Here is a 12,965-nt window from a genome sequence, read left to right as displayed (position 1 = left end):
CCCCCCCCAGTGCCGTACGTGTTTCAACACACTCTTCCCAAATTTTCCTTTAACTTCACCAGTTTTCAATCAATGTTTAAACAGTTTTCCAAAACTGTAAAAGCTTTTAGAAAATGCGATAAAAAATCAATTTTTTTAAAATTTCTACTGTGTAAGTGATGTGTTTCTCCTTAAAACTTCTATTCACCTTGGCTGTCTTGATTTATGATGTCAGAAGTGAAGAAATGTGTACCCAAAATTCCAACGAAGTACGTCGAAATAAAAAAATATATCCACAAATAACACTTGCGATCGATTAACTCTAAAATACTCTGAACACTTTCCTTCTGTCCTAATAGACCAAGAACCTTAAAGAAATTGTAGTTTCCACCATCGCGATGGAACGTCTCGTGTCATGATGATCGTGGAAGTCTGTCTATCCGCCGCTGTTTATCCGAATGCGTTTGGTAGAAAGCGAAGTTTGCGTACTTTTTCCGCCACCAAATAACTGACGAGCTTGTCTTGAGTGAGTAGTTCGAGCGCTTAGAGGATTCGACTCGCGAAGGAGAGATGATTTATTGCACACGCGCGCGCCGAGACGATAACCCTAGCGGCCGAAAATCCGTAAAAAACCACTCCCGACTTGGCTGTGCCGTTGTTTTGCGACTTCCAACAGAGAACGTGCGCGTGCGCGTGTATAAATAGCGAATTACATATTTCAATCCCTGTCGCGCATTTCGTTCGCTCTTTCTCTCTTTCTCTTTCTCTAATTCACCCCGATTCGATATCGATGGAAACCCGCCAGACATTCGAGAAACGTACAACACACGCTTTCAACCTATTTCGGTACAGTCCTATATGCGCGCGTTCTAATAACTTTTTCCCGATCAACAGAGACGGGTGACCCAATTCTTAACCTCCTCAGACCTCGTGTAATCTATAGGTATTACGTTTGCTTCAAATAAAGATAGTCTCTTTATTTCTCCGCGAGAACCGTTTTAACTTGCTTGAAACTGAATCTTCATTAGGAGAAAAATAGGCCAATCGTTCCTCAGTACTATTTTTTTTTAATTAATCTATACTTTCCCTTAGTTTTTCTCTCTCTCTCTCTCTCGTTCTGATACTTTTGCGCAGAGATTTGGTTACTGTGCGAATTGTTACAAGATGATAAAATGTCAGTTTCACGCGTCAAGTTGTGGAAGATCTAAGAGATGCTCACGTGTGCGAGTGACCCACTTTTGAAACTACAAAAGTCGCACGTCGATATTTATCACGGCGTCTTAATGTCTCTGTGTATCTCAGTAATTGCTCAGTGTCTCAGGATTTCAATATCTCGGTAAAATCACATTTAGAAAAAGTTAGAGTTTGATGACAAATTATTCTCAGTCATTTTCACAAACTGGAAATCATGACGATGTCACGGAATATAAATTTAGGAAATATCGATTCTAAACCGCTCACAAAATCTGCTTGTCGTTAAAATTAAGGTCAAGGTCTCTCTCTGATCCACGTGAATACATATAAAATAGTTGACCGAATATCTTGCGGAAACATGGGATTGTATTTACCGTGACTTCCTGACACAACGTCAATCACACACATCGGGAGTAAATCCTGCGAGGGGGACCTGCAGGAAAAGTGACATGCTTTTACTGATCGATTGACGTCGATAAAGCCGCAGGCCACGTTAACCTTTCACTGAACATGTCCAGAGGCACCGATTTAAATGTATCGTCAATTTCTCCGCGTTTAATGATGTATCCAGTCGGTATAATGAATTTATCGGAATTAAATATACTTATTCCCTACTTAGTTAGAATCATGCTAATAATAAAACCGATCGATAACCCAGCCGGCGGTTTAAATATCTCGTTTAATCCCATCTTTAAAAACGGATTCTGAGAAAGGTTAAAGGGCTCATCCGTTTGCGGAAACACAGACAAATTAAAGGACCACCCGACTATTCAGGATCGGATTAATTTTCAAATTTAAATGCGTGCCTCTTCTCTTCTTTCGCTGTTCTTCATTCAAATTTAAGTTTCAGAATTCATGGCTGCCGCCGTTCGAAATTCACGACTTCAATTGAGCTTAATTCATTTAATGGGTTCAATCGCACTGCCGAAATCGTCTATCTGTGCTAGAAGAGGTCGTGAGAAAGGACGAAGCTCCATCAGATTTCGTCTAGAAATTCTCATCGAAGAGTTCTCGAGAAGCGAACGAGAAGAAAAAAGAAAGAAAGATACCGCAGGAGAAAGAGAAAACGAGAGAGATACTCCGCGTGCGCGGAGGCTAGAGAACAACACCCCGTGTGTATCGCGAGCAGCGCTCTCGGCGAGGCGCGTCTTAGTTCTGCCGACGGTCGCGTCGATGCGCGGTATCATTGTCGCTGTGATCGCCGCGTCGCGTCGTGCCGTCGCCGCTTACGCGTCCGCCCAAAAGCCAGCGGGCCGATCGCCATCATGAAAACATTCGCCCGTCGTTATCGTTGTTTCTCCTCCGTCCTTGCGGGCTCTTTCGACTGAAGGACGTGAATATCGAACGTGCGAGCTTGAAAGTCGAGAGAGCACACGTAGCCCACGCGAACACGGTCCACACGGGTCGCCGCTGGAACGGCGACGACGTTGCCGGAGTTCCCGTGATCACGGAGCGCGAGCTTCAACGCGCCGTCGTCCGTGGCTGATTTTGCGTGCCGCGCGAAGTGCGCCGCGAGACGGGGAGATTATTAACGTGGAGCGGGCCACCACGAACGGAGAGAGAGAGAGAGAGAAAGAGAGACAAGAGATTCCGCTGACGATCCGGCTGTTGTGCGCGGGGTGTTCATCGCGATAAGGACACGAGACGGCTGCCACACTTAAATGCCTCGCACAAATTCCTACTCCATGTTGTGCATCGGTTGCGACACGGCTGCGTGTTGGAAAGTGAGTAATATATTCGCGCTGCCGTGATCACGCCTCTCTCTTTCTCTCTCTCTCTCTCCCTCCCTCTCTCTTTCTTTCTCGCCCTCGCTCTCTCTTTCTCTCATCGGTATCGCTATCGCGGCGGAAAGAAAAAAATCAGATCGCCAAGATGACGTAGTGAAAATTCCTAGGAATTATTTTCCTCTTCCTCACGCTCTCTCGCTCTCTCCCACGGATTATTCCCTTTTCTGCTCTCTCCTTCTCACGTTTTATCTCTTCCTCGAGATACTCTCTCTCTCTTTCTCTCTTCCTCTGTCGTTTGAGATTCGGAAAAGCACCGCGCTGCGTTTCTTTTTTCCGTCTGTGTGTCGTTTTCGCTGGAAATTTCGGTTATCGAAGCCCAGCGCCCTGGCGTGTCCGCGCACGAGGAAGGTACGCTTCGCCGAGAGAGATACTCCGCGATCTGACCTTACACGGCGCAGAAAGCGCGATAAGTAATTGACACGTTCGTTTTTCGTGCCACTTTACATCCGATTACGTGATGCCTCGGAAGATCTGCCAGTTACTTTTCCCTAAACGCCCGCTGCGACCGCACTGTCGTCGCTCGAACCACTGTGCTCTATAACGTGAGCTCTTATTTACGCAATTCGTGCGATTTAAATTCCACGACACGACAGTCCGCCGAGTTCTGCGTGCGAATGTGTAGTTTTTGTACGGTACACGGACGTTGGTAGAGGATAACCGTATTATCCATGGATATGTATAATCCAGGGATCCTTTTTAGTGCTCGGAATTATACGACGTAAATATTTTGTGAATGGAGTAAAATCACTAGCTTCAGCTTTTCCAATTGCAGTGTTGAATATTTTGTGTGAATCATTCTTACAGTGATGTGGAATGCTTTGTCATTTACGTCATTTACTTTGTGTATATGTATGTGCTCCACAAAGAACCCTACATCCTTTGCCTTTCAACAAACCTATTGTACAAAAGATAGTAGATTTATATTTAAGGTCAATATACAAAAGTTAACTGCCTCGCAACATAATGATTTGAATCTTTTTATCGCTGACTGCTTTATGGCAGCGCTATAGTTACACAGAAATAATTCTTGGTGGCAAATCTTTTAATTGGTCAGAATTATATATATGACGTAAATATTTTATAAATAGAATTAGATCACAAACTTCAATCTTTCCAATTGCAGTACTATACTGCGCAAATTATTCTTATAGTGATCTGAAGTGCTTTGTCATTTATATACTTTGTGTATTTTACAAAGAACATTACATTATCCTGTCTTTCCTGAAACATATTTGTTGTATAATGAAGGAGTAAATTTATATTCAGGATCAAGATACAGAAACATTTGTGTCACAACATAGTGATTTTATGCGGATCTTTGTATCGTTGACTGTGTTGCATGTCAGTGCTATAGTTGTACAGAAATAATTTCTCGTGGTGATTCTCTTTAGTGGATAGAATTGTAATATAAATATTTTGTGAATGGATTAAAACCATAAGCTTCAATTTTTTCAACTGCAAAACTGTTCTGTATAGATTGTTCTCACAATGATCTGGAGTGCTTTATATATATATGTGTATAGTTTACAAAGGTCTCTTTTGCAGAACATATTTATGGCACAAAAGATAGCAGATTTAAATATTTAGAGTCAATATATAAATGTTAAAACTGCACTTGTATACTTGTGTTACACAATAACGACTTGGATCTTCCTATCACTGATTGATTTATGTCAGCGCCATAGTGTATAGAAATAATTTCTCATTGTATAATTAATATACATAATTTTATATTAAGCTTTGCCACTAATACTGTACTTTACTTGTGACAGGTGAGTACATGGTGACACGCGGTTGTAGAGGAGCAACTGGGAAGAGAGCCGTGGCAAAAGACACCTAGTTATTCCACACCAAGCTGACTGCAACTCTCCACTGTTTTTCAAGACAGTGACAGCGAGTAGGATATAAAAGGGAGTCTACTTGTTTTGTGAAGAGCTACACAGAAAAAACAAGAACTATGGAACGAGAGTCCAATCCTATGCAAGCCCTATGCCGCAGCGGCTGCGGTTTCTATGGCTCGCCGGCTACCGATGGCCTTTGTTCTCTTTGCTATAAGGAAAATCTGAAGAAGAAGCAGCAACCACCGGTATCAGCAGCTACTGTACCAACCTCACAGACTGTCTCCAGCAACGCAGGCACGTTGCAGGGTAGTTTCGGTAGTCCAGCAGCTACCGGGACAACGGCCCAACCTACCATTCCTACCATACCTCAGCCAACGACAGATCTGCCCAGTCCCAAAGAAGTAAGTGCCGTTGCGTCTCTCCTAGCTGGCTGTTCTGCATAAATGTAACGTCTTTGTTCTTTCGATTAATTTGCAGAAGGTAGCACTTATAAGCTGTCCCGAACCCGCAAGGTCGTATACAATCAAATTGTTCTTAGTCTAAGATGTATATTTTTGGAAACAGGAAGGAAAGAATGTTAGATTGTTTATAGCGAGTCTTTTCTCACGAACGTTTTTCTCGATGTAATACAGAAGTTTGTGTTGGAGTATTGCTATTTTCTCTTCGTGACATTGTTTAGTATCATTGTGTGTATTGGATTTTTATCATGAGAGAGATACATGAATTGTTTAAAGTTACGAATTTTTAGCAAGAAATTGATTATTCCGCGTGTACCTGAATGAATGAATAATTCAGCTATTGGATTTATTCCTGACCTGACTATACGAATTGATTACGCGATATGCTATATGACTGCCGTAATTGTAAAGAAAAGATGTTTCATTGTGTGATATATAGCTGACAGGAAAATCACACAAAAAAATAATCTGAAAGAAGAAATTTGTTACATTTTATGTAAAATACAGAAATTTTTTACCTGTTTTATATCTATGTGCAATTTTAGGATTCCATATTTTTTTTGCATGTGTATAATACAGATTATATTTTATGTATACAGAGATATTTTACAATGTGATGTGTTTAATAACAATTTTATACAAACTTAAATTTAGTTGATAAAACGATCATGTGGAACAAATATTTGCTTTCGCATTTTTTAAATATATAGTAAAGAAAAAAGAAATGTAATTCTTTCCATTAAATCTAAAATCAAATATCTCATAGAGAGGAGATTCAAGGAATGACGTCAGCAATAAGTAATTATAATGTGCGTGTTATCCTTTTGTCAATTAGGTAAGCAGGGAAGATCAGGAAAGTGAAGTAGGTGTAAGCAGTGCAGCAGCTGAAGGATCCGTGAGTAATTGCGAAGCAGACGACTCCTTCGATGGCAAAGAGACTGATAAAGAATCTAAGAAGAAGAAAAATCGTTGTGCTGTATGTCGCAAAAAAGTCGGTTTAACCGGTAAGTAAGGGCAAAACGCGTTGCGTTTTAACATGTATATAACGGCGATTTTCACAGAGAGCTGTCGATACTTTCAAATTGCTCATGATCTGGTGGTGAACCTTTCAGGATTCGAGTGTCGTTGTGGCGGACTATTCTGCGCTGTGCATCGATACAGTGACAAGCACGACTGCAAATTCGATTACAAAGAAATGGGCGCTCAAGAGATTCGGCGCAACAATCCAGTTGTTGTTGGTGAAAAAGTGCAAAAAATTTGAACTATTTAGTGTGTAGTCGTTGGGAAAATGGTTATATAACTATATAAACAAACAAAATATAAAACACGGAGAAAACGAGATAAATTATCTGGCAGCTGATTCGCACGTCAAGGGGTGAAACGAGCGAGAGCGAATGAACGAAAGAGAGGGAGAAAAAGAGAGAAAGAAAGAAAGATAGAGAGAACGAGAGTGAGAGAGAGAAAGAGTGAATGTTGTAGAATGAGAATGAGCGCGCGAGATCGAAATATAAATTGTTTTGTAGCTGAAAGCCGAGGAAAGTTAAAAAAAAAAGAAGAAAAAAGAAAATGAAACGAATATCAGACAGAACAAATATTAACGAAAGCAAATTAGAATGCGTGCGCATGAGTGAATGGTTCTTAATTGGATGCCAGTGCCATGTAAGTTTCAGATTGTCATCTAGTGAGAGTTTTAATTGAGAATATACCTGGTTACTAACTGCTGCCAGCTTACTACTATTATTACCTATTATTATCTTCATGATTATTACGGTTTATAATTATTCTATATTATGTTTATTAATTTACTTAAAAGCGAAATTCGCATATAAGGCTCGTTTTACGTAAAGGCAGAATTTCTTGGTGCGGTCAGTCAGTCCAGGGCATCTCATTGGAAGTTTTAGTTTGTTCGAGAAATTTTATACATTTGCTGTTTTGTTTATATATCAAAAAAAAATGAAAAAGGGGAGTGTTGCTTAGGTAAATGGCTGACGTTGATGGGTGATCACAATCCTAGGTTTATAATTAGTCTAATAATTATTAAGTACATATTAGTCTATTGATTCATAAATAATGCAATGAAATATAAGTAGTACTGTGTGTTTATGTCCAACTTCACGTGAATATAACCACCAATTATTACTCATTAAATATGTTTCAACCTATATTGCAAATAATTATTTACACTACGGCCGCTGGTCTGCGATTTGTAAATTAAATCCCTCTGTAACGTATATATATATATACTTGGAGGTCTTTAGAATGTAAACAAATTGTTAATGTTTGAAATCGTCACTTAGTTTACTCGTTTTCTTTTCTTCTTTTTTTTTTTCTTTTTCTTTGCTTGTTTTTCTGCGAGTTTCGTGTAGGATAGCTGCGCGAGGTATTCCGGTGCTGCATCGCAGCGCATAATATAAGAGTAAATGATTAATAAAACGTCTAGAAAGGCCGCGGGCATTACACGTGAATAACGACGAAGTGGAGAGCTATTGACGTTTGTAAAGCGTTGAACGTATACTAAACCGCGCGAGTGAAGGTGGATATTACATTGATAAATTTTATAAGCCACGTATATAACATCTCTGACCGTTTCTTCTCTCCGCGCTTTAAAACTCGTGCCGAACTTCGTTGTTTTTTCCTTTTCTTTTTGTTTAGCTCGCTCGTAAGTAGCTGTATACATGTTTGTAAAGTTGTAGCATGCCGGAAAGGTGCTATGGCTGTCCAGCTTTGTTATACTTCTGTAAAATCAAGCGAGATAATGGAGACGAGACGAACCGCAAATTACGCTCCACATGTAGGTCAATTTCATGAGAGCTTCAATTTGCATTCGACTTTGAAGCAAATGAAAATAATATAAAAAAAAGATACACATATATACAAATATATATATTATATATATTACGGCTCGTCGATTTGACGTGAAGTAAACGAAATAATAAAGTTCTTTCTTTCATTATCGTATCCTGGGACAAGGCACCTATTTATCCGAATGCCGTGCTGCCGTTCTTTTATTCCTTATTTTGTAATTAGAACTTATTCTTGTATAAAGTAGACTTATTCTCGTTATTCGCTTATAAGGTTCTTTTTTCTTCCCGACGCATTCGAAGAATGTACAGCGATGATCTTTTTATTTTCGAGAAATATATAGAGCTTTCTGTTAAAAACTGCAATCCTAAGGTCTTATCAAGCCGCATTTTCTTTATGCGAAATGGAACAGACGAAAAACACCGTTAGCTTTTCCCAAATATCTCCCGCGTGTATCGTCGTAAAAACAAACAAACTGGTTTTATTTCTCGGACAGAATGTGTAACGTCGAGACCGATTTTTCAAAAAAAAAGTTTGTGACTCTCAACGATATCTAGAAGTTAAGGCCGCCGAAAAGGAAAGTCCGAATCTTATCTCTCGACATGATAATTCGAATTCGTTTGCGGGACGACGATTATGCGCTGATTTCATAGACAATATACACCTTATCTCGTATCAAAATCGTCGAGGAGTCTGTTGTTTTTCCTTTTTTTCTTTTTTTTTTCTAACGCACTTTTAGGAACGCTGACGCTGAGAGAAATCGGAATCGTGTAAAGAAAGAAAAGAACGCGGAACACAGATACGTACACTCTCTCTTATACACATATACACACACCATACATACATGAGACACATAATACACATACATACCGATTATCAGTAATATCGACGGAATGGTTGCCTTCAGGCCTTCATCCTATTTTAGGCATAGCATATTTTTCTAACGTATATCGCAATATCGGAATAATCTTGCCTAGCGAGAACGATCGAATGATAGAGAGAGAGAGGAGAAAAAGAAAGCGAGAGAAAGAGGAAGAGTGATTGAAGGAATGCGTTATTGGGAACAGATGTGCCTGTGAGTGAGGTAGAGGAATGCATGCGGGAATAAAAAAATGATTTATTGAGATGAAAGAGAGCGTGAGAGAGCGAGAGAACAAGAGAGATTGAGAGCGAAAAAGAAAAACAGAGAGAAACAAAAAAGGAGATTATCAGCGACGATCGTACTCGGCTGACTATATAAGGACGTAACGATGCTTGTAATTATTACGATTGATATTAGTACGTTTAAGCTATTAAAAAGTAACATCAACTTTAATATATTATATGATTACAATTACCATCCTTTGAAATGCTTTAGACATTTAGGTTTCACGTACGTAAAAGAAAAAATTAGTGTATTCCTATATACGCGGGGATCTCCTTCCCTTCTCTCCCTCCTTTTCCCTTTCACCCTTCAACCATCTCCCGCCCCTTCGTCCTCGTCTTCGTCTTCCTCTTTCTGTCGTTCTTCTCTTACCAGCCCTCTCACGGACCTTTTAACAGTTCTTAAAACGTTTATAATTATATAATATAGTGGACTATATTTATGTATATTTAAAAACAAATATATATAAATGCATCGCCCCTAAAACGCGAGAGCCGGCAATCCGTTTTTGTGTGTTCTTGACTTTATATAGAAAAGACTTTATCAGCACCTCTCTTCTACGAGTTACATTGTAGCTACTTGTACAAAACATCTCCCGGACGTAAAACGAGGTGCAACTTTATTTTCTCTGTAATGGAAATTTCTGCTGTAATAAACGGTTTATCTTTTATCACGCTGAATACTCTTGGATATGACACTACGACCGAAATTCGCGCGCATCGCGTCCCTTTGGCAAATTATGCCACGCGAATTGTTTCGAACTTGTTCGCGCGCGCAATATATTTTGTTACCGATTTTAATAATTTCGTATAAATGGGAAATTTGTTATCTTTTTTATTTGTTTGAGCATTTAGCTTCTATAAATTCGGTCTATATATATATATAGACGTTGTATGTAGATGTTGTATGTATGATATGTATATATATATACACATACAACACGTACACACATGCACATATATATATGTGTATATATATACACACACACACATATACATATCATCGTTGCCTGTTGAATTCCGCTTATGCTTCAATATAAGGGAAAAATACATCTAACCCATTATTGAATGTATCATCAAAGAGAAGCCTAAGAGCGGTCACCAGCTTGATTTTAGTGCCCGTAGCTAAGCACAATTTTGAGACGCCATTTAACAAAGTGCGCCTTTACTACGTTCGTTAGGCGCATTTCCGCGATGGTAACGACACTGAAATATAGGGTGTATATCAGTTGGACACGGGGCAATTGGACACAGTCCAATCACAAGTCGCTGTTCCAAGGGACCCTACAAATGTCTCTAATCACACGGTGCTGTGATTGGCTGTGTCCAAATGCACCGTGTCCAAGTGCACCGCTCCCGAAATATATACTACCTGGAACGCGCGCGGGAGTGTCCCGATTGACCACGGTATTCCTATTTATACGATTGGACACAACCAACCGATGCAAAGAATTATCTAGTGAATTACCAGATCGAACCAATCATTACAATCGTGCCGTGATCAACCAGGTCCCACCCGAATTTCCGAATTAGGAAACATCTTTGCTTTGTTTTTCTTAATAATAAATCGATAAGTGAATACTAATAAATGAGAAAAAAAATATATTTTTTTTATATTTTAAACTTTCGTTCATAAGCTTAAGTTATTGCCATTCAGTGGTTATTACTTTTCATATTATCTCTAACATTTAGCTTGGATTATATCACATTCTCCCCACTCTTGACTATACTATGAACCAGACAAGGATAAGAGAGGAAACAAGGAATTTCTCTCTCATCCCACACGGCTCAACCCATACAGCACAGAAAGGTTGCAGGAACATTGCATAGACATTACACGAAAACATTGTAAATTCCATATATGTTGCGAAACATTGATACATTACCGCAAGGTTGCAGCAATATTGAAATGTCCGCCCTTAGAAATGTTGCAATGAAACATAGTAGCAACGTTACGGTGAAATGTAATCTAATGGTTGTATTGAGTAGAAGAAGCAGCTTTCCACTGTACTGTTAGCAGTTTTGCAACTGTTGTAAGGATTTCTGTTGAGAAACACTTAGCGGTTAACGCTTTTCCATCATATTTATTAAAAGTGGTCCGGTGTGTTAAATATTCTTTTAACATATGTTAGAAGAAATAGCGACTGCTTAGTAAGCTGTTGACGTAAACTACCGATGTCGTTTAATAGAAAATCTTACAAAGCTGCTGGCAATGCATAATAAAGTTAAACTGCGTTTTTTTGTGTTTTTTAAGTGTACAAGTATAGGTGGCACGTTATATGATATTATGTATAAATTATAGCATTATAGTTTTTAATTATTTATAATGTTCCTGCAATATTGTTTTAACATTTCCGATGAATGTTACAATTCCATGTCCATGTTATGTTTCTGCAATGTTACGTTGAAATTTGAAATGATATAACGTTCTTGCAATGTAACTGCAAGTTTTTGTGCTGTATGGGAAGAGGCAGCGCGCGTTCCAGGCAGTGATAGAAACTTTGCTCCGCGAGCAGCACGCATCGGCACGGGAGGGGAAACGTGCACATTCACGCGACTGTGCTCATGGACACAGTCGCGTGAGTGTGTGTGTACCCCCTTCCGTGCCGATGTGTGCTGCTCGCGGAGCTAAGGATTCACGGAAAAGCGCTCTGAGTTAGTTTCGAGTCGGTATATATGCCTCTCTATAATCCAAGTATTTCATGTTCTAAGGGCCTGAGCACAGACTTTTGCATAACGCATAATGCATAACACATAAGGAAATCAATCAATCAGAGTCATTCATTTCTATCCTGGAGAGGGAAATAAAGGTCTCTGATTGGTTGATTCTCTTATGCGTTATGCAAAAGTCTGTGTTCCCAGCCTAACTATGTCTGAAATAGTGATCGGGTTATGGTTAGGCGACAGTTTCTCGAAAAATAGAGGAAACAATGTTGGTACCAAGAGAAATCTCTACACAATATAATTTAAAGATCTGTTTTTTGTAACTGCACTGCTGAACTAATGCATAAGGTTGGAGTGAGAAAACGTATACTTACCTCATTTCAATGTATTGCATCAATTTAGCAATGCAGTTACAAAGAACAGAATCTTTAAATTATATCGTGTAGAAATTTTCTTTGGTACCAACATTATCCCCTCCATTTTTTGGGAAACTGTCGCCTGGGTTATTGATACTATATCTTGCTAGCAGTGTAGAATATAAATATGTAAATATATGCTATTACATACATCTAAATTTATATTAACAGTTTGCACATATAAATTTATATATATAATATCATAATATATTATTGCAAAATATATTAAAATGTTATTTATTAGTTTTATTAATATGCAGCATTTATAAAGAATTATCTTTTATTCCAATTACTTGTTTTATTGTTTACTAATATTACGTAATAATAAATAATCACTTATATTAATGTATATACAAGTAGCACCAATGGACCTAGATATATGGAACATGTTATTTGAAAAAGAAGAAGAAGGAGAAGAAGAATATTTAATACTAAATCGACAGCAGCATGTAAGAATTTCAAATTTGTACGCTGATGTCAAGATGTATGTCTCTCAATAACCCGGTCTCTATTTCAGAGTTGGAGTCAGAACATGAAATACTTGAATTATAGAGAGGCATATATATCGCTGACTTGAAATTAACTCGGAGCGATTTTCCGTAAACACCCTTATAGTTCCTGCACACAGGACGCGGTAATGATTACCGCGCGACGGAAGTTCGCGCGACAGCTAATCAATAT

The 12,965-nt window shown here is 38.8% G+C and overlaps 1 protein-coding gene across 6 annotated transcripts in view; it reads left to right on the top strand.

The window, feature by feature from the left end:
• LOC116847859 (AN1-type zinc finger protein 5) overlaps nt 1-9,383 on the top strand; it is a 39,564-nt gene extending 30,181 nt beyond the window's left edge. Inside the window, exons 2-6 of one of the 6 annotated variants that reach the window (XM_032823325.1) lie at nt 2,018-2,897; nt 4,733-5,202; nt 5,279-5,281; nt 6,095-6,263; nt 6,372-9,383. In XM_032823325.1, coding sequence (XP_032679216.1) covers nt 4,918-5,202; nt 5,279-5,281; nt 6,095-6,263; nt 6,372-6,520 — 606 coding nt within the window. In that variant the 5' untranslated portion in view covers nt 2,018-2,897; nt 4,733-4,917 and the 3' untranslated portion in view covers nt 6,521-9,383. The other 5 variants (XM_032823327.1, XM_032823328.1, XM_032823326.1 and 2 more) reach the window with 5 other exon arrangements.
• Nucleotides 9,384-12,965: the final 3,582 nt, after the last annotated feature.

Source organism: Odontomachus brunneus, unplaced genomic scaffold, assembly GCF_010583005.1.
Source record: "Odontomachus brunneus isolate Ranch 3 - 2012 unplaced genomic scaffold, Obru_v1 Obru_scaffold_084, whole genome shotgun sequence".
In the NCBI taxonomy this organism is placed as follows: domain Eukaryota; kingdom Metazoa; phylum Arthropoda; class Insecta; order Hymenoptera; family Formicidae; genus Odontomachus; species Odontomachus brunneus.
The sequence above is the reverse complement of the archived record's forward strand: the minus strand, read 5'-3'. Positions and strand labels throughout refer to the sequence as shown.